Source organism: Coenobita brevimanus, chromosome 16, assembly GCF_032717465.1.
Source record: "Coenobita brevimanus isolate Jiangsu-jjx chromosome 16, ASM3271746v2, whole genome shotgun sequence".
In the NCBI taxonomy this organism is placed as follows: Eukaryota; Metazoa; Arthropoda; class Malacostraca; order Decapoda; family Coenobitidae; genus Coenobita; species Coenobita brevimanus.
This window is the reverse complement of record NC_136969.1, coordinates 5329665-5352894: the sequence shown is the minus strand read 5'-3', so window position 1 is coordinate 5352894 and position 23230 is coordinate 5329665. Positions and strand designations below refer to the sequence as shown.

Genomic DNA, 23230 nt, shown 5'->3' with positions numbered 1-23230 from the left:
AGTCGACTTTGTCAATCTGTGGGACCAGTTTTATGAGCAACATACTCTATTCCAGAAAGATGGTCTCCATTTAAACTCGGTAGGTGCGGCACGGCTAGGTAGACTTTTAATTGATAAAGTCGCCCTCTTCAAATAAAAAAAACACGGAACGTCCAGGAGCAGTAACCTCAACGTAAATACCCGCAAAGTCAGTTCATCAACTGTTTGGGACAGAATTAGAGTCTCCTATGTTAACGCACATAGTCTACATAACAAGTTTGAGGATTTAAAATCTCTTACTTACCTAGAAAATTATGACACTGTTGTCATCACAGAGTCCTGGATTAACACATCTGATTGTGACTTTCTGGCTGAATACTCATTAACAGGGTACAATATTTTCAGCAGTGAGCGACCACATCGAGCTGGTGGCGGTGTTTTACTATATGTGAAAACTAGTCTCCACCCCCTTGTGCTATCCAAACCCAGTATTACCAACATAGATGCCAGTTATGTTCAGCTAAGTATTAATTCACACAAAATAAATATGTCTCGTCTACCATCCCCCAGCACAGTCAACTGCGATAGATGAAAAACTTTATGATCAAATTGCGGAATTTTGTTGTCAGGAGGATAGCGTAATTTTTGGAGACTTTAACCTACCGGTAACAAAGTGGGGTGTATCGCTAACAGCACACTCAGGACAAGAGCTTTACACGAATCTTCAAGAAAGCGCTCTTTCCCAACACGTAGAATACCCAACGAGAGGAAACAATATCCTAGAAATCATCTTGACTACAAATGATAACCTAGTCAACAACGTTGAAATAGGACCTGAGTTTCGTTCCAGTGATCACCGAATTATACAGTTTAATATTACTACTGAAAAAGTAAAAGAAATGGAGAGCAAAGAAAAGGTCCCAGATTATCGTAGAGCAGATTTCACTAGGCTCAGAGTGCTACTTGCAACTGCAGATTGGAATGAAATGTCTGAAACCGATGACATAAACCAAGCATGGGAAATATTCACCAAAAAATTTAACAAAACGGTAAAGTCATGTGTGCCACTACGTAACAGGCATCCAGCTGGTAATAGTAAACCAAAGTAGTGGTCCAGTGAAATTAAAAGAAACTTAATAGCCAAAAAACAGGCATACCATAAATATAAAACTACAAAAAATGATGATGATAAATTCTATCTATCTATTGCCAGACGCCTCAATCCCGTTTGGGATGGCCACAAACAAATCGCCTCCAAGTCGCCCTGTCCCCCGCCATTTCACTGCCCTGCTCCCAACTCACACCCCCCTCTCTCATATACCTCTCCACCCCATCCCTCCATCTCAGTACGAAAATCGACGCCGCATATCGAAAAGACTTACTAAACAAAGCAAAAGAGCACTGGAGATCTACATTGCTAATACTTGCAAATCAAATCCTAAAGAATTTTACAGTTACATTAGAAAGAAAAAGGTTATGACTACATCAATATGTCCTCTAGAATCGAACAGTGGCAAACACACAGAAAATGAGGTCGAAATGGCAAACATTCTTAAGGATTACTTTGCATCTGTTTTTACAGCTGAAAACATCACCAGAAACCTACTGCTACCCACAAACCAAGCAAATAGCACAGTCCTTAGTAACTATGCTATCCATAATAAAGATATCCTTTCAGCCATAAATAGTACGAACATAAACAAAACCCCTGGCCCCGATAAAATATCACCGAGAATTCTCAGAGAAGCAAAAAATGAGTTACTGCTGCCACTCTCTGTCTTATTCAATAAATCGTTAAGTACTGGGAAAGTTCCATGCGAATGGAAACTAGCAAATGTAACACCTATTTTCAAAAAAGGAAATGAGTCGCACCCAGGAAATTACAGACCAATCAGCTTAACATCAATAGTGTGCAAGTTAATGGAAAAAAATCATAAAAGATAAAATAGTAAATTATTTAGAAGAAAATAATATAATTAAAGACTTGTAGCATGGATTCAGACATCGTCTTTCATGCTTAACAAACTTACTGGACTTCTTCCATGATGTTTACACATCATACGATGACTCAAGAGCAGTAGATATAATTTACCTCGACTTTCAGAAAGCATTTGACACTGTCTCTCACAAGCGTCTCATGAGCAAAATAGAAGACATGGAATACAAGGAAATACGCAGAAATCGTTACAAGACTGGCTTTCAGACCTAAAACAGCGAGTTGTGATAAACGGAAAGGAATCCAAATGGAGTAATGTGATCAGCGGTGTTCCCCAAGACTAAGTACTTGGACCGATACTTTTTATTATGTATATAAATGATATTGATGAGGGTCTAAATTGTAAAGTATCCAAGTTTGCAGATGATACTAAAATAACCAGTAAAGTAACTTCAAAATTACAGTGGCAGGAGTTACAAAATGACTTTAATACTTTAGCAAGCTGGGCAGAAAATTGGCAAATGAAATTCAGCACAGAAAAATGTAAAGTACTTCATATTAGAAGTAACAACGTCCATGCGAACTACAAAATGAACAATATCCAGTTATCAAGTACAGACAATGAAAAGGATCTTGGTGTGATAATATCAAATGACCTAAAACCAAGTAAGCAGTGCACCGAGGCAGTTAAAACTGCAAACAAGCTGGTGGGTTTTATTGGAAGAACTTTCGAGTTTAAATCGGAAAAAGTCATACTTGCCTTGTACAACTCACTAGTGCGCCCCCATCTTCAGGATTGTGTGCAATTCTGGTCTCCGTACTACAAAAAGGACATTGAAAAATTAGAGAAAATTCAGCGAAGAATCATAAAAATGATACCACGACTTAGAAACAAACCATATGAGGAACACCTTGAAGAACTTAAATTATTTAGCCTAACGAAGCGCAGGTTAAGAGGGGACCTTATTGAAGTTTTCAAAATCGTGAAGCGATATGACAACTTAGACATGAATAACTATTTTGATATAAACCGGTCGAGTCAAACCAGAAGTAAGGGCTGCAAAATTACGGGAAAGCGTTTCCAATCCCTTGAAGCAAAATACTTCTTCTTTAACAGAGTTGTAAATATCTGGAACGACTACCCTCAGATACCATGAACAGTATCTCAACTGAGACATTCAAAAACAAAATAGACAAGTATTTGCACGACAATCCTCAGCTGACTCTTTTTCTGTCCGAATAACTTGCTTTTATAACTACATGTACGTTCATTCCCCTTTTGTCTACAAGACACCCTGTAAACAACGTACCCGTACATAGTGTCGCGTCATGTCATTATACATTTTTCAATTTATTCGATGCAAGTAAAATAATATAAGCACAGATTAGGATCTGCACAGATAACCCTCAGTTAATGGTCACTCCTCTTACTTTCGACTTGTCATGGACTGTGGATCACTGAGGGTCCCTGTTAGTCAAGTGACCACCATTGGGATTTTTTTTAATGTACCAGGGGTCACTGCTTCATGATGAAACTTGTGTACTTGTCCCACATGGGAGAGTTCCTTGTCTAAGTGGAGTGAACGGAGCTAGGGCCTGACTGACTGCTTCATACCTTAAATGTGCCAGGCAAGGCTGCCACACCACCCCTAAACATCCACACTGCACAGTCCCCTCGTGTCTACAGGACACCTTGTAAACATAACATAGCATCACGTAACGTCATTATACATTTTTCAGTTTACTTAGTGCAAATGAGGTAATATGCAGTAAGCACAGATTAGTTTCTGCACAGATAGCCCTGAGTTAACGGTCACTACTCTTACTTTCGACCTCGGAGGGGCTGTGGATCACTGAGGGTCCCTTTTAGTCAACTGAACACCATCGGGATTTTTTTAATGTACCAGGGGTCACTGCTTCAGGATGAAACTTGTGTACTTGTCCCACATGGGAGAGTTCCTTGTCTCAGTGGAGTGAATGGAGCTAGGGCCTGACTGACTGCTGCCTACCTAAAAAGCGCCAGGCAAGGCTGCCGCACCACCCCTAAACATCCACTCTGGGCATTGCACATCCACACTGTGCACTGTGCAGCCCCCTTTTATCTAAGACACTCGTCGCATATATTTCAATCTCCCCAATGCAAAGAAAGCAATATAAGCACAGATTAGGATCTGCACAGATAACCCTGAGTTAATGGTCACTACTCTCACTTTCGACCTGTGATGGGCTGTGGATCACTGAGGGTCCCTGTTAGTCAAGTGACCACCATCGGGATTTTTTTAATGTACCAGGGGTCACTGCTTCAGGATGAAACTTGTGTACTTGTCCCACATGGGAGAGTTCCTTGTCTTAGTGGAGTGAACGGAGCTAGGGCCTGAGTGACTGCTGCCTACCTCAACAGCGCCAGGCAAGGCTGCCGCACCACCCCTAAACATCCACTCTGTGCATTGCACATCCACGCTGCGCACTGTGCAGCCCCCTTTTATCTAAGACACCTGTCGCATATATTTCAATCTCCCCAATGCAAAGAAAGCAATATAAGCACAGATTAGGATCTGCACAGATAACCCTGAGTTAATGGTCACTACTCTCACTTTCGACCTGTGATGGGCTGTGGATCACTGAGGGTCCCTGTTAGTCAAGTGACCACCATCAAGATTTTTTTTATGTACCAGGGGTCACTGCTTCAGGATGAAACTTGTGTACTTGTCCCACATGGGAGAGTTCCTTGTCTCAGTGGAGTGAACGGAGCTAGGGCCTGACTGACTGCTGCCTACCTCAAAAGCGCCAGGCAAGGCTGCCTCACCACCCCTAAACATCCACACTGTGCAGTGTGTAGTTTCCACGTTATGTCCACAGACTTCCCATAAACTCAATGTACAGGTTTATAATGTCATGCCGTAACTATTAGTTGATTTGATTACTTACTCTTTCAGGTTACTCAGTCGGGTAGCTTATAGACAAAGTATTATAGAATGTGACTTTTCCTTTCTAGTTTTTCCTATGAAATTTCCATGTCAGTTTTTCCATGCTGCATGGTGGTTTTTCTCACTTTTTCATGGAGGGTTTGGTGGTGGGGGGAGCCTTCTTGCTTTACTATCCTTATCCTTCAGCATGTAGAGTGAGATCTTGTAGTCATAGGTTTCTCTGTAACAAGCAGCCTCGAAAGGACCATGAGGTTTGTTGCTGTTTGCTTTCCTATGTAATCCTATGTAATCCTCCTCCTCCTCATCTTTCTCTTCTTCTTCTTCTTCTTCGTCCTCCTCCTCCTCCTCCTCCTCCTCCTCCTCCTCCTCCTCCTCCTCCTGAGAAGTTACAAGAATTATCAAACTCTATTAGAATAAGTGCGATGATTTTTTTTTTTTTTTGTGATAATTTTCTTCTTGTTTTTCAGATAAAAGATTTAACGATCCCTTTTACAAACATGAATTGGAGCCGCCACAAAACGGTAAGTAATATTATAAATTTTGAATCATATAGATAAGCATTTTATTTCGTCAGCTAAAAAAAGACAGGAATATAAAGTGTGGCCACAATATCCAGCTGCCAGAGGGATGTGTGTGTGTGTGTGTGTGTGTGTGTGTGTGTGTGTGTGTGTGTTTTAACAATCCGTTCTCTGAGGCCCAGCAGTCCTCCTACGTACTTCACCTCCATATGTCACCATTTCGGCGCTAACATCCACCGTCCATGTTGAATACAAGCTAGGGCTGTCTCACACAGGACTGGTGTATTGGTATCGGAGGGAATATATGGGAACATAGTGAAGTATGTGTGTCAGTATGTATAAAATGTGTGTGTGTGTGTGTGTGTGTGTGTGTGTGTGTGTGTGTGTGTGTGTGTGTGTGTGTGTGTGTTAGTCAATTCACTGAATCCAACTTGTGAGCTTTATAAATATGTTTTTACGTAGTTTTTAACTATCAAAACTCTCTATATTTAGCTTTCTTCCTTCCTTCAAATTTATTCTATTGTTGAGAGCCGTAAATGCAGTTTTTTTTTTTTTTATGCAAGGAAGAAGGAACCAAAGGCCAGGAGCCCGCAAATTGTTCCCTTCAAGAAAAAACAAAACAGGATAACGGAGAGCCAAATTCAAGATCCGTTCATTTCGCGATGCCTGGACACACTGCTTTTGAAAGGCTGGAGGTCATATGCAGTAGGGAAATACAGAGCTGACCTGTTGCGTACATGAAGTAATGACAAGAGTCCATAATTAAAGCGAAGAGGGTGTGTTTGAATGTCATGGTCATTTGAAGACAGTGGATGCACAGTAAGGACAGTGAAAAAGGATATAAGAAATGTAAGCAGGCGAAGTGGACCAAGAAGAGATGGAAGATATGTGAAATGTGTACGAAGGCGAGGCATGGAAGTAGATGAAGTTCTGAAACTGACATGGGATCGAATAGTTGTAACAGTAGTAGTAGTAGTCGCAGTCGTTGTAGTAGTAGTAGTAGTAGTGGTGGTGGTGGTGATGGTGGTGGTGACGATGCTGGTGGTGACGGTGGTGGTAGTAGCAGTAGCAGTACCGTAGTAGTAGTTGTAGCAGTAGCTGTTGTTTTTGTTAATGTTGTTGTTGTTGTTGTTGTTGTTGTTTTTATCTCCTCCAGCTCCGCTGAAGTAGGTTATGTATTCACCTTTGTCTGTTCGTCTGTCCACAAGATATCTCAAAAACTTATTGTTGGATTCCAATGAAGTGTTGTGGATATGTATGTCATCGGCAAAAGAAAAGTTGATTACATTTTGGTGGCGATGTAAGTTCGAGTCTTGGTTCAGAGAAGTTTTGTTTGTTTGTGCCCAAGAGATAAAAGAAAAACTATTGGATTTCAGTGATGTTTTGTGGATATGTGGGCCATGAGCCAGGGGAGAGTTGATTAAATTTTTGTGGTGATGAGTTGTATTGTATAGATGCTGACGGAGGTATGCACTCTCTGAGGGCTGTACTCTTGTTGTTGTTATTGTTGTTGTTGTTGTATTAGTAGTAGTAGCATCAGAAGCAGCAGTATTTATAGTAGTAGTAGTAGTAGTAGTAGTAGTAGTAGTAGTAGAAGTAGTAGTAGTGGTGGTAGTAGTAGTAGTAGAAGTAGTAGTAGTAGTAGCAGCAGCAGTAATAGTAACAATAGTAGTGCTAGTAGTAGTTGTATTAGTAATGGTAGTGAGCTTCACAACACTGTCATTTGGTTATATGGTTACCACCCAGCGTTGTAAATGATTTGCTGAACAGGATACTATTAGATCTGTGGGAAGAATAGAAAGAAATAGTGACAGGTTGGACTGAGAGAAATGGAAAAAAGGGAGGACAGACTGAAAAAAGAATGATAAAAGTGAAGGAAAGAGTAGGTAGAACTACATCAAGTGAGTGGATAATGGTTGCCAACAACTACCACCAGAGATCGAGTTGTACGGAGGTGCACTTGACAGGGGTTTGGTCTATCTATCTACATACCTAGGTGTACCCCCTCCACTATATGTCTACCCCCGATGTATATATGTCCCCCCCCCAATGCATACATGCCCGCACTAAACTTGCTAGGTCACACGCTTTCCCAGGACCTGCAGCCTGGGAAGAGGGCGTTATTGCATCAGTTGATACCAGGCAGCCTAGAGGGGCAGACTATTTTACTGTGAGCTTGTAATAATCTCGTTATCTAGCTATTTGTACATGGAGTTTCTATCACCAAAGTATTGCAAGTTACATTTGGTAGCAGCGGTGTTTCGAACCATCAGATTCTGACCGCCTCCACCGATTTAGTGACATCACAAGATACACAACGTCTCGCATCTGCCAGCCTCGCCCCTCCTCAGTGCCTCTAGTGGTGTACTACCTGACTGTGCTTTCCGAGTGTACAATTTTTCTCACCAGTGCTCACCTCTCAAACCACCGCACCCATACGCCTTGTTCCTGACCACACGTGTCACCGTCGCCGACCTATGCACCTGTTGCACCTGTTCCCAGCACCTGTTCTGAACTCATCATAACTCCTGCCCCCACGGTGCCACTTATCACTGTCTGCCCACTGCCTGCCCACCACCGTTCTCTGCATTTGCAACTCAACAGCTCTACACCTGCTTTGCACCAACATCTGCCCTCACCACCCACCACTGGCCTCCGCCGTCCCCCGCATCTGGTCTGCATTACGGAGCCTCCTAAGACAGCCACTCCCTGCCGGTGATTCATCACGGCGTCTCTTCTCCTCTCCTCCCAGCTGTCTCTCCACCGCCCCGCCCCGCCTCGCCCCGCCCCAGCCCAGCTACGCCCAGCCACCCCTGCACGTCATACATCTCGACTCTCTACTGTGTAACTATAGTATATCTTTCCTTTCTATAGAGATTATCCTCGATTTTCTCTACAGATTGGTTATTGTAAATATTCCATCTCATTTCCATTACCCCGTTTTCATCTTCACCTACGTTATTTATACTCCATCTCGTCCTTTGCCTTTTATTTAAGCCATCCATCCCCGCACCTTCATTTATCTTCACACCTACTCGTGTATTCCATTCTCTCATTGTTATATTATACATTTCCACCTACGTATCCATCTTCATCCTTTCAGTTTCCATTGCCGCATTAAATGTCATACTTTCCACGTCAACCGCTTGACACCAGCCCTCTTGCCCCGGAAATATCACCTGATCATACCCCGTCTGCCGACTCTAACACAATCACTCATTTACGAAGTGGCAAAGAGTACCACCGCCCTGTACCTCAGCCTCCTGATTCACTTCCCGCAGAATCACTTGCTACCCGTCCTCCACTCATAAATCCAGATACCTCCTCCTCTACTCCTGCCTCTACACTCCCTTCTTCCTCTACTCCTTCCCCTGTCGTTCCCTCTCCTGCCTCCCTTCATACCCCGTCTTGCTCACCCTTAACTACCACTACCTTCTCTCTCTCCCACACCTCTCCTTCTGCCACTTCTGCATTTCCAGCCATGGCCAACCCTCCACAGTCTATCTATCTCGACGATGCCAATCGTCCCAAATTTACCGGCCAGGACCCAACTTGGTCTGTCTATGATTTCCTCAGAGAAGTCGACACAGAAATACACAATAGACAAATAACCAATGAATCGCTTAAAGTAGCCTACCTCCTCGGTCCCTTGCACCACGGCAAATCTGACATCGGATCCACGATCCGTGCAGGACATTTCGATAGCATTCGTACCTTTGCTGATTTTCGTATGGAACTCATCAGTCTTTGTTGCCAGCATTCAAATACCGCGTCTCTCATGGGATTCATTAATCTCCTAAATCAACTAGATGAGGACTTGTGCGTCCCAGCGCAATATGCCAAGCTCCGCGAAGCTGCCGCCGCCATGAAAGCAACTAGTAGCGAGATGCTCCAATTACTGGTAGGCACGAAATGGTTAGAAGACAAGAATGGCGTTCCAATGCTTTCACTCACCAACTTTGCTGACTTAATTGGTTACCTCACATTCCTTCACTGGCTTACTCCTAAACAGCGAGAGCTAGCCTTGGAAATCGGTTTCAATCCAGGAGGTAAAACTATTCAGGTCACTAAAGCCATTCATGAAAGAACAGGTTCGAACTACACGCGTCAGGGCACCACCCAACCCTTGGCCTCCTCAGTCTGCCACACCTCCACTACCCCAGACCAATCTCGCTCCCGTCCCACCACATGCGGCAGACCTGCCACACCTCCACTACCCCAGACCAATCTCGCTCCCGTCCCACCACATGCGGCAGACCTGCCACACATCGTTCTCCTACCGCAGGTCGTGATCAATCTAGCGCCCGACAGAACAGACAATCTTCGATTCTTTGCTGGTACTGTGGTCATCCTGGACATCGAGCATCCAGTTGCGACCGTACATACAGACGTCCTCACTCCCAAACCAGACAACGTACGCCTTCCCGCTCACGTCGTCCACACCGCAAATACCACAAATCAAGCACGACTCACACCACTGAGGAATGTCGTTACCTCAACCGCCAACAGTCAGGGGAAGCGCCGCGCCCGTATCGGACCAATATCACGTAGAACCAGAAACCCAACTCCCCATCCGCCATGTAGGTCCCATAACATCCTCTGGTTTAGTCATTCTCGGAAGCAGTCATGACATACCAACGTCATTCTTCTTGGACACAGGATCTATAGTAAATTTCATCTCCGAAAATTCCTTACAAATTATTCATCGACATTACAATCACGTCAGTTTCCTAGAACCACCAGACATTCGCCTATGTGGTGTCAACGGCTCAGAGTTTAAGGTTAAGGGAAGAGTCACCCTTGAAGTCAAACTCCACAGAGATTTGCCCCCTATCCCCATTGAATTTCATGTCACTAATGACTTGCAGTATCCCGCAGATGCCCTTATTGGTTTCTCCACCATGGCACAACACTCCATTGCATTATTACCTGCTTGTGGTAGTATAGACATTTCTGGATTCCCGGTTTACACTATGGAATGTCCCCGTCCTGTTCTTACGATCAAATCAGTCCTTCAATTACCTCTGTCCCTATCACTACCAAAAAGTCCAATCCAGCCCAAACCACCACTATCATCATCTGAGAATACAGACATCATTCCTTTTCTGACTGCGAGCAAGGACATAAATTCCTCAATGTCTCCTGATACATCATCTGAGCCGTCGAACATGGCTCTTACGTCCTCTCTCGCCAACACTATTGCTGACTCAGACATGTCTCAGTTACCTACCTCACACAGTCTGAATGATCTTCTCCAACACGCAGAGACGAAACGTGCAGTAACGAATACGTGCACAATTTTGTTACCGCATGAGTTCACCAAAGTCACTGTTTGTGTTGCCGGTGCGAAAGAAGGAGTGGATGTACTAACCCTACCTGAAACGTGTTGTGTGAATGGCTTGACTTATGAGTCAGCATGGTGTAAAGTCTTAGAGGACAGTTATGCTACCTGTACTTGCTCAATGTCACATTTTCCATTCAGACACCCGTGGGTCGTTCTCGTGTGAAACGAGGTCTCTTCGACTTCGGCGGTGAGATTCTGAGTGGCTTGTTTGGCGTTGCTACAGCCCGTGACATTTCTGGCTTCAAATCTGATCTCACTCATTTAGCTTCAGCCCTAGAATCACAACGCCGAGTCATTAAAATCCACCACACTATGTTACAGAAGCTCACAACCCAACTCAATGAAGTCACGTCCACTCTAAACAATTTCACCGATATCTTACAACGCCACCTTTCAGAACTCAACGTTATCTCTCAGTTCTTCTACCTCAAACTCAACATGGATAATCTCCAACTAGCCATTGACTCTCTCATGTCTCAAGTCTCTACCTTGGTTCGTATCCTGGTCGATGCTATCAATGGACGTGTCACTGCCGACTTAGTACCTGTCTCAGCTCTCCGTTCTGTCCTGGAATGGGCTCACTCCACCTTCGGTCTATCCCCAGTCCTCCCTTACTCCTCCCTTGAATATTATTATCCTGTTCTCGAAGCCACTCTTCTCACCACATACGTCGTCGTCCATATTCCTCTCCGTTCTGCCATAACCTTTAACCTCTTCCACATCATTCCCTTCCCTTTCTGCCTCAACAACTCCTTGTTACAGGTATCTGTTCCTTCAGAATATTTCCTCCTCTCCCATGATCATCTTTCAGTTGCTTTCCTTTCTTCCACAGACCTCCAGAAATGTTCCTCCCTTACTCCGACCTCTCGTCTCTGTGCTGCCCACCTTTTCGCTATCTTCCCTAGCAGTGCTACACCCTGTGAGTCTGCTTTAGTTCGCAACCATTCCATCTACTCGGCCTGTTCTTTTGTCCCAGCTCCTGACCTCCCGGTCCACCATGCTCACCTCAACCATGTCCAGTACTTCTTTTTTGCTGTTCCCATCTCTGTCACAATCATGTGTCCTAGCTCTTCGGTTCAATCCGTCCCCGCTAGTGGTCTCTACAAAGCACCTGACTATTGTACCGTCAAATCAGAGTCCGTCACCACTTACGCCACTCGCTATCACCAGGCTGTTCGTAATCACTCCTATGACATCTTTCAACCACTCGACATACCTTCAACCCTACCATCTGCCAACATTACCATCACCTCCCCTAACTTACGCATGCTAACATTCCTCAATGACAATGATTTCATTCTGGATCAATTTTCTCTGGCCTTCAGCCGTTCATGGGTTCATCCAACAGTTGTGTTTCCCCCTGTGGTTATCGCTTTCATAGGTTTTCTACTCATCATATGTGCAGTGCATTGTTGTGTCAGAAAAATGGAACATTCCAGGAAATCAGAGTCGCTACAGGCATAGTACGCCCTACACACGACGTAGAAACTCCCCGTACTTAGTGCCCTCACATTCAGTGACTACCAATGCCATCTGACAATTAACCAAACTGTGAACAGAACTCTGCCTACTAGAAAGTGATGGTATTTCTTTACTGCATTACTGAGTGCCAGTGTATCCTACAGACAATACAAAAAAAAAAAAAATTGAAGGAAGAACAACAATAGAACTCTCATATCTACTCCTTGTTTATCATGTATCAACCTATTATTGTCTCATTCCCATTATGTTTATGTATACCTTCGACCCTTACTGGATTTGTACCTATTAATCCTTGTATATCTTATATTTATATATCCTTCTAATTCCTTCCCCTCAACATGGCCATGTCTCCCCTACTGCCCCTGTATCATACTTATCCCTTGTACAAACCTCCCCGGTCCTGCCTTACTACTATAATCAAACACCATTTCACTCCTGGTGTCAGGAGCCACCATCTCAGCTACCCGGGGGAGTAGTGTACCCCCTCCACAATATGTCTACCCCCGATGTATATATGTCCCCCCCCAATGCATACATGCCCCCACTAATATTGCTAGGTCAGCACGCTTTCCCAGGACCTGCAGCCTGGGAAGAGGGCGTGATTGCATCAGTTGATACCAGGCAGCCTAGACGGGCAGACTATTTTACTGTGAGCTTGTAATAAACTCCTTATCTAGCTGTTTGTACACGGAGTTTCTATCACCAAAGTATTGCAAGTTACATAGGCTTCTCCCCCTAAGGGGGTAACCGAGACAGGACGACACACCAAATTACTATCCACACATACACACACACACACACACACACACACACACACACACACACACACACACACACACACACACACACACACACACACACACACACACACACACACACACACACACACACACACACACACACACACACACATTAATAGTATCTTAGCCTCTAAGGAGACCGCTCCTCATCGCACCACACCACACATGGGTCAACAGTGCAGTGCAATCCAGGGACATACGCAGCAGGGCCTGACAGCAGAGCCGGTTTACACCTGCCACATCGTAATGGACCCATCCCCTTCCCCTTACCTGACCTGATCAGCTGATCAGACCAGTTGCGGGAGAACATCCCGTTGGGGCCGCATCACCATTTATTCATTCACAGTTTCTCTCCAGTCATCGCTATCACGCGCACCCATTCGTCCTTGCTCAACATACATCCCTCTCGCATTTACGCTCTGTTCACACTGTCCATCCTTCCCATTAGTGGTCTTCCTCTCAGCCTTACACCTCTCACACCAGATCCAGTCATCATTTTCACCAATCGCTCTTCATCCATTCTCTCCATATGCCCAAACCATCGCAAAACTTTCTGCTCAACTCGATCAGCCATCTCCCGCATAACTCCAGTTGTCCGTCACACTTCATTTCTCACTCGCTCCATATGCGTCACGCCACACATACTCCTCAGACACCTGAATTCCATTACATTCAGACTTCCTCTTTGCTACATCCATATTTGGTACCGACTAGTATCTTCATCCCCCGTCTGAAAATAAGGACCTACACTGTAATTTGACGGTTGAGTGTCGTAGAGTGGGGGAATGTTTGTGTGTGTTTTCCTCTCCTACACCCATTTTCTGTTCCCCCCCCAGTTTTTCCCTCTCCTCCTCTTATTCTCTCCACCTCTCTCTCTCTCTCTCTCTCTCTCTCTCTCTCTCGTCGTCCTTCCCCAGCACTCCTGCTCCTCCAGGACTCTACAATTTTCACTCACACCTTCCACCCTCCCACACATTCTCACTCCCTCTCTCACCCAATCCTTTCCTCCCCACTCCTTCTCAGCCTTTCTTTTCTTTCTCTCCCTCAATCTCCCCCCCCCCTCTCTCTCTCCTCTCTTCACCTCTCCTCTTCAATACTTGCCACCTTCACTCACCTCCCCACACACTTTCAATCCTTCCATCGTCAGCCGGGCGTGAAACTCTTGGCATTCCTTTCCTTCCTACATCCTCACACCTCACTTCTCTCCTCTCACTGTTCCTCCTCCTTCGCCTCCCTCCTTTTCTTCTTTCTCCTTTCCTTCTTTCTTACTTTACACTTGTCACTCAAAACCTGATCTTACTGCCCTTCCATCCTTCTCACCCAAAACTATTCACTTCTCCTCTTCCTTATCCTTCATCTTTATTTCCCCTTCTCCTTTGCTTCCCTCTTTCCTTCTCCTCCTTCTCCTCTTCTTCTTTCCCTTCCCTTCCTCCTCCTCCTCCTCCTCCTCCTCCTCCTCCTCCCCCCCTCTAAAAATTCCTTCCTCCTCATGCAACACATCTCACTTTCCATCTTCCTTCCAGCCTCTTCCTTACTCATCTCCCCTCTTCCTTCGCCTCCCTCACCACCTCATACTTCTCACACTAAAACTCACCCCACTTCCCTCTTCCCTACTCATCCTAACCCCACACTTCTTTGAGCTCTTCCTTCCTCCCTCTCCCTCCTCATCGTACAACCCCTATTCCTTCTCCTTGGCTCCTCTCTCCCTTTCTCCATCTTCCTGTTATCTTCAGCTGACGCCACTCACTTGGAAATCCATCACCAGGGGCATACCTAGAGATTTGGGGGTCCGGGGGGCTAGGTTCTTTGCGGGGCCCCCCTCCAACATTTAAATATAGGAGGCCCCCCAAAAGCTAGGGCCTGCCATAGGTATACTGTAAAAGAACTGTGGGCAGGCTTTATAGTGTAAGAGTTTAACATTCGTAATCCTTGCCATAACTGGTTTTTAATTACCAAAGTACATTTTTCGGGTGTGTTTTACAGTGTTAATAATGAAACTGGTAAAATTTTTTGATGCTAATGTTACGATGTAGCAACCCACCTAGCCTCACCCTACCTAGCCTAACCTAATGTAAGGTAAACCTAACTCATCAGCATCAAAAACAATTATCAGATTCATTAAAGGATTAATAATGTTGTAAAACACATCAGGAAAACTTAGTTTGGTAATTAAAAACCAGTTATGGAAACTTCTATTGTCCCGCAATCCTCTAATCCTCTCAACTGTAAAAAATTACAAAAACGAAAAAAATACATATATTTACATACACTATTACAATAGAAAGTATTTCCAATAATTTATACTCAATTATTAGTCATAGACAGTACTGTTGTTTGTTATAAAAGCCAGTTTTCAAGAGCTGGCGGCATTGCACCCACCGGTTTCGATGTCAGGTGACGACTGAGACCGTGAGTCGTGTCTCGAATGTATCGGAAGGTTTAGGCCTACCGCTTAGCTACAAGTTGCCAGATATCTCGTTCTCAAAACTTATCTAATATCTCAGTCGGGATTGTCAGGATGATAAATATACATATATTTTTAAAAACTAATAAGCTTATAAATTTTTAAGGCTTTTTGGGGCCCCCCTCACTGGGGGCCCGGGGGGCAGTTTCAAAGAGCCCCCCTCCCGCTCCCCCCCCCCTCAGGTACGCCACTGTCCATCACATGTTTTTTTCTCCCTTCCCCTTTCCTCCTCACCCCACACTCCCCTTTCCCCTTTCCTCCTCACCCCACACTCACCTTTCCCCTTTCCTCCTCACCCCACACTCCCCTTTCCCCTTTCCTCCTCACCCCACACTCCCCTTTCCCCTTTCCACCTCACCCCACACTCCTTACCTCCCCTTCCACCTCTCTCTCTCTCTCTCTCTCTCTCTCTCTCTTTCTCTCTCTCTCTCTCTCTCTCTCTCTCTCTCTCTCTCTCCTTACTCCAATCTCCTGACTTTCCCTTCTCCTCCTTTTTCTCCTCCTCACTTCATCCCTCTCTCTTCCCCTCTGCCTCTGTCTCTCCTTTCTCCATCTCTCTCACTTCCCCTACTCTCTCTCTTTCTCCTCCACACTTCATCTGTCGTTCTTCCCTTCCTGCCTCTCTTTCTCCTCCTCCCTACCCCATCTCTCACACTTCCACTTCTGTCTCTCTACACCAGCCATATCCAAAAATAAATCGCTAAGAAAGAGTTGCTAGGGAACCTCCTTCCCCGACTCCAGGGCATTTTTTTCATCTAAATTCCTTCTTTCTCCAGACGATTTTATTCATCTTAAGACAGGCCTTGATAAACCACTTCAGTACGAGAATCTGCTTAGTCTCTCTCTCTCTCTCTCTCTCTCTAGTTCTCGGTTCTTTTTCACTGTCAGTCTAGGTAATTTGGTTTTCTATTTTTTTATTTACTTATTATCTTTTTGCCATGTGGGTTTCTCTAAGCTGAGGCGTAATAAGCAAAATAGGTCACTTAGGAAAAGGTGTTAGGGAGCTTCGTTAACCGACTGGACTATCGGCCTTGATCTCATAAAGAAGCTACAGCACCTTAGTTATTACTGCAAACCTTATAAAAATACCCTCGAGAAGACAAGCACTGTACCTTTCTTCCTGCTTGGTTGTCTTTACACTCCTTTGAACTCTTTTGAACTCCAATGATCTTTCTTTGCACGCCTTTGAACTCCTTTGTACTCCTTTGACCTCCCGTGAACTCTTTTGTACTCCTTTATACTCCTTTGAACTCCTTTGTACTCCATTTAACTCCTTTGTACTATTTAGAACTCCTTTGTACTCTTTTGTACTCCTTTGTACTCCTCTGAACTTAATTCTTTTTTACTTCTTTGCACTCCTTTATTCTCAGTTGAACTCCTTTGCAATAATTTGAACTCTTTTGAACTCCTTTGAACTTCTTTGGCCTCTTTGTACTCCTTTGAAGTACTATGTACTCATTTGAATGCTTTTCAACTCCCTTGTACTCCTTTGAACTCCTTTGAACTTCCTTGCATCTCAGTCTTTCTTGGTCTCCTAACTCGTGGTCTCAAGTAACATCAAAGACGCTGTTCTAGATTGCAAATAAGTTAGGGTGATGAGCACCAAGTTGCTTCTCCTGTGCGTGTGAAAACTCCAGTGCACTGATGGGGGGTGGGGAAGGGAGGGGGTAGAAGGGGAGAAAGGGGAAGGTGGAAGAGAGGGGTGAGAAATGAGAAAAAAGGATAGGGGAGAAGGGGAGGGGAGGAAAGTACGAATAATGTGAGAGAGAGAGAGAGAGAGAGAGAGAGAGAGAGAGAGAGAGAGAGAGAGAGCACCCAAAGCCACTCTTTCACTCCTTGCAAAAAATTAATGCAACCATGACTGCACGCTTTCATTTCGTCTCCCCTTATACGTCATTTTATATTAATTCGTTTACTGATACTTCTTTTACTACTACTACTACTACTACTACTACTATTACTGATACTGATACTACTACTGATAGTACTAGTACTGCCTCAACTTCACTGATACTGATAATGCTGGTGCTATCTCTGCTACTACTATTACTGCTACTACTACTACTACTACTTCTACTAATACTACTACTGCTACAAATATTTAATAATAATAATAATAATAATAATAATAATAATGATATAATAAGGATGATGATAATAATAATAATAATAATAATAATAATAATAATAATAATAATAATAATAATAATAATAATAACAACAACAACAACAACAACAATAATTAATAACAAAAGTAGCTAGATAATAATATTGCACCTCCTCTCTTTTCACCACAGGTACGTCTGTTTACATAGCCGGTGCAAGCGAGGTACACATCCAGCAAGGTAGCGTTCTGGCCACGACGTGTACCGTAGATCACACAGACCAAGAGGGCCCACGTAGCGTGGCATGGTTTCAAGGAGCCACAAGGATTCAATATGACAATCCGAGAGGCGGCATTGCTATCAAGGTGGGGTCAAACACGATGCTGATTTAGAGTGTGATCGGGGAGGAAGGGCAGTCAGCGTAGTAGTAGTAGTAGTAGTAGTGGTAGCAGCAGCAGCTAAATTACAAGTAGTAGTAGTAATAGTGGTAGCAATAGTAATAGTACTAGCGTCTTCATCATCATCATTAACTACTGTACTGTGAAGCTACAATTATTATTTTAGATGGTTACTGTAGAGACAAAAGGTGAAGAGGAACTACAGCTCCCTACCTCAGGCATCGAAATATTTAATGTGTTACTGTTACTTGAGAATTATAATTATATCCTAATATTATTTTTAAGTTAACTACCCTGGTGTAGCCATAAATCCAAATGACTCCTGGTGGTTCAGTAGGCTAAGGAGCTTCATCTGAAGGATGGTTATAGTTAGTTGTTTGCGTAATGCCACTCAGGGACAACTGAGGCTGGCCACCGTTTCCTTAATTGTTAGAACCGAGTAGCGTAACCCCTGACCACATGCTCCTGTTTTTATGGGGCAATATGATACAGAATGGCGTTGATGATGAACCAATTCGGTGCAGACTTACTGTTCGAAACGTTGCTCTGTCAGTGTATTTTCTTCGTGTAAGGCTGTCTATAAGTAGCTATGCTCCGTTCACTTCGACTTGGCGTAAAATTTCCTTCTTGCCCGCCTCAATGCTGTACTCCACCATGAAATTAACACTAGAATATGGTGCTAGTCATGAAGAAGTGCTAGGGCAAGGATGTGGATCCACAGTAATTTCTTATTAACGATTATTATTCACCCAGCCTGCAATTCATTGCTGAAGGGTTGTATGTGATCGTCAGTCTATTTAATTGTGACTCTATGCATCGATTAACTCTTGAATCAATGTGCGGATCCTCTTCAAACTTTGCTCAGGTGTTGGATATATGGAACTGAGGAAGTGGTCCGATTTTGGTGTAAATCCACTAGGGGTAAGGGTGGGAATTTGGGGCCCAATATTTGGGGCAAATTTTTCAAAGTGCGATAGGAGGCAAACAGTGAGAGATAGACACATGGTTACTCCTAATCATATTTGGGGATTCTATTGGCACAATTATATTTGGCCTTGGGTGGCCTTGAAAAGACAATTCAAGGTCACACATATTTTGACTGGTTAAGTCAGCCAAACAGAGAGAGATAGACACATAATTTTGTTATTAATCACTAATAGGAAGTCATATATGGAGATTCTGTTGGCACCATAAGATGTGACCTTGAACGACCTTGAAAGGACAAACTCAAGGTCAATTAAATTTTAAAGTTAAAATTTCAGAAACGACCATTTCCTTTGGTAACAGTGCTATTATAAGTCATAAAACTTTGTTTAACCCAATTTCCTTTCACTCCAAGTGACTTTGACCCCACTTCAACCAGCACTGGCAGGGTGTTGTGATCTCGGGTCACTTTGCTATAGCTAGACTTGTGTTGTTAGCCAGACTGAGAAGACGGGGAAGCGGACGGTGAGCTGGTTAATGCTATCTGGGGTGACACCAAGGGACTCCGGCCGATACACCTGTCGACCTGATACCGGGGGCACCGCAGCCATCACCGTACATGTCCAGTCAGGTGGGTCCCTGCACAGTACTGACCCCACTTCCTCTCACCATACAGCATGGATATTCCTCTATTTTCTATATAAACTCACTCTACCTTTCCACTCTTCCTCAGTGTTCCTCTCCTTTCCTTCTTCACTATACACGTCCAGTCGCGTGGGTCCCTACACAGTACTGACCCTGCTTCTCTCACCCTATGGCATGATCTACTCTTGCACTTTCTATATAAGCTCACTACAGCTTTCCACCCTTCCTCTGTGTTCAACTCCTTTCCATTTTCATTGTACACTTCCACTCAAGTGCTCAGGTTGGCCCTTACATGGTACTGACATTGCTTCCTCTCACCCTATGACGTGTGATCTACTCCTCCACTTTCTCTGTGCACCCAGTTTAGCTCTTGCCACCTGTTCTCAGTCATCCTCTCCTTTCTTTCTCCATCACTTTCTGTATGCACCTATTTTAGCTATGCACCTTTCTCAGTCTTCCTCTCCATTCCTTCTTTACTTTGCATGTCCAGTAAGGTAGGTCTCTGCTCACTGACGACCATGCTTTATGTTTCTGAGTACAAAGCCTCATCCCATGACCTTCCTTCTGTACCGTCAGTTATTTGGCACAATTTACAGTCCTAGTCCTGTTATACCATTAAGTTTTTCTCTTCTGCCTCCTTTCCTGTCTTCCTTTCCGTTAACTATGTCCAATCAGGAGTGTTCCTAGTAAGTAACAACCCATAGTTCTGTCCATTCTCATCTGTGTCTTGACAGAACACCCCAAAACACTGCACATGTGAGAAGTACTGTTGAGAAGCGGGATAGGAAATACTGGAAGGTTCTCAGTACTTCTCGTTTTTTTTTTTTTTTTTTCCAGTTACAGTTCAGAGTTGCCAGTTAGCCTGCTATTTGTGAGAGGAGGTATTGTGTAAAGTTATGCTTTATATTTTATGCTCTTTTTCTCTATAATGTTTTATTTATGGGACTGTTTGTTAAATTATATAATTATATTTCAGTTTGTATGCTAAAGCATTTAGAGTGTCATGTAATGTAAGAAAACTCTGGCATGTTTTGATGTCTCCAGTTTGGTAGCAGGTGCTGCCAGAGTAAATTAGAAGATTCGAGTGTAATGCAAGGCTATATAAGGAGGTGGAAGAGCCTTGGGGAATCAGTTTCGTTTCAGTTTTAGTTTCAGTGCAGTTCAGTTCAGTGTCAGTGTGGCCTAGTGAAGATTGCATAGCTCCTGTACTTGTGAAAACAGTGAATCATAGCATGCATTATGTGTAATAATCTGGTGAATAAAGACTGTGAACTTGAGAAGACAGTGTTTATTTACCATGCCTCAGCCGATCCTGTTGTTGCACACCGAAAGGCGGACCATAGGAAGAACAAACCACTGGGTAATGTCCTTCCTATACAGTAGTACTGCTGTTGGAGCCTGTGGAAATGTGGGACAGGGACGTAACAGTGGTGTCAGGAGTGGGATCGAAAAGTGCTGCAGTGGGTCAAACCTTCATCACGGGGGCAGAAGATGTACAGACAAGAGGCCAAGCTAGGCAGGAGGAGGTATCTCTGGGTGCAGTATTGAAGTTTCTACAAGCACAACGTGAACAACTACAAGCACAAATCTAAGAACAGAAAGAGCTCAAGAAGAACTCAGTGAACAACTACAAGCACAAAGTGCATAACTACAAGCACAAAATCAAGAAGAGAAAGAGCTCAAGAATAAAATCAAAGAACAGTCAGAGACATAAAGTGAACAGCTACAAACCCAGAATGAAGCACTAAAAAAACTCAGAGAACAACTACAAGCACAAAGTGAACATCTAGTGACACATAGTGAAGAACGGAAAAAACAAAATGAATGATATGACGGGGCGTTACAGGAACAACAGAAAGAGTTGTAACAGAAGATTTAAGGACAGCTAGATGCTTCCATGAGGGAAATGAAAGAAGAACAACAACAGTTGAAGAAGGAAGTATACGCTGAGCTACAGCAGCAGAAGTGTGAGGTAAGCAATAATGTGATGGAGTGCAAACAGCATGTAGACGACCAGTTGAAGATCAGTGAGGGAATAGTGATGGAGTGCAGACAGCATGTAGATAACCAATTGAAGCATGTAGTCGACCAGGTGCAGATAATTAGTGAGAGAATTGAGACTGTAGAGAAATACTGCACTGCTGAGCCTCAGGTTAGTGTACAGGGAGCCCATGAAAAAAAGAAAGAAAAAAAGACAGTGTATGGTGAAGCTTGATGAATCTCAAGCATCTAAAGACAGCATTCCAGGTTTGAGTAATCAGAATGTAGTAGTTTTAAGCCCTGGACGTAATTATGATGCTTCAGTTTTTAGGCCCCAAACCAGCGAAGTGCATGGCTATTACGGAGGTTCAATTAAAAAGAAACTTCAGGAATATAATGGCGGAGCATCTTGGGAAGCTTACCGTGCGCAGTTTGAGTTACTTGCTTATCAGAATGGTTGGGATAACGGCAGTGCAGTTTGGTACTAGCCTCAAGGGTGCAGCAAAGGAGAATCTGGGCCAGATGTTAGTGGATGAGAGGAACAGTTATCAGTCCTTAGTGGAAGTGCTGGAGCACAGATACGGGACGATGTACCAGACTGAGGTTTACAGGGCAAGATTCTGGACCCATGTATGGGCTCAAGGCAAATTTTTTCAGCAGCTTGCTTATGACCTGGAGAGTGTGGCACACAAGGCGTACCCAAGAGAAGCACCTAACCTGTTCGCTGTTCTTCTGAGGAACCAGTTCATCGATGCTCTTGACAGTGCAGAGTTGAAAGTACAAGTGAAACGGGCACAATCCAGATGCATGCAAGAAGCACTTGCCAGGGCTCTAGAATTTGAGTCCTACAGTAGGTCCAGTATGATCAATTTTCAGGCAGGTCGTAGTGCAGAATTCAAGGCAAGAAAGGGATAGGTACATGAAGTGGAAAACTTGAAAGGATTTTGCTGGTACTGTAAAAAGCTAGGAAAGAGGAAAGAGGACTGTCACAAGTGCAAGAGGGAACAGGAGAAGTTCAGAGCTGGTTCTATGAGAAGCCAGGATACAAGGTGGATTGTTACAAAGGGAAGAAGAAGCAATAACAGAACAGGGCAAGGAAACCGACGATTGCAACAAATGGGTGTTGGACATGTGATGAGGTGGGACACTATGGCAATAACTGTCCAAATGAGAAGAGCGGCAAGAAGAAGGCTGCAGAAGACAAGAAGGATGAGGGTAAATTAGTAAAGGCTGGTGACATGAAGCAACAACCAGCCAGTTTTTCCCAAGAAGCCCCACCACTGAGGAAATGCAAGAGAACCTTGACTGATAGTGTGCAAGAAGATGGAAGATGAGATGGCAAGCAGTGTAGTAGAAATGGAAATCTTAGCAAGAAATGCCACTGTACTTTAGTGACAAGTTCAGTGTCAACTGAAGAAGACCTGAAGAGGATGTAGTTGGAGGATACAGATTTACAACCAGTGCTAGAGTGGCTGCAGCAGAGTACAGTGCGTCCATCTTGGGAAGAGGTTTCCAGGTTCAGCCCTGCGACCAAGAGCTAATGGAATCAGTGGGACCTTCTTCATTTGAACAACGGACTACTGGAGCATCAGTGGCAGACACTGGATGGCCTTAGCAAGTATTAGCAGCTGGTGGTTCCTAAGAAAATGAGGTCTGAGGTCTTAGAAGAGTCTCATAACTAGATCACTAGTGGGCACCTGGGAGTGAAGAAAACACTAAATCGGCTGT

At 43.9% G+C, this 23230-nt stretch overlaps 1 protein-coding gene across 1 annotated transcript in view; it reads left to right on the top strand.

Annotated features, from left to right (window-relative positions):
• The window catches only part of LOC145390892 (zwei Ig domain protein zig-8-like), a 53668-nt gene extending 31251 nt beyond the window's left edge, over positions 1 to 22417 (top strand). The window contains exons 5-8 of the mRNA XM_080265632.1: positions 5310 to 5363; positions 17748 to 17920; positions 19379 to 19508; positions 22146 to 22417. Of these exons, the coding sequence (XP_080121758.1) occupies positions 5310 to 5363; positions 17748 to 17920; positions 19379 to 19508; positions 22146 to 22417 (629 nt within the window). The remainder of the gene's footprint in view (positions 1 to 5309; positions 5364 to 17747; positions 17921 to 19378; positions 19509 to 22145) is intronic.
• Positions 22418 to 23230: the final 813 nt, after the last annotated feature.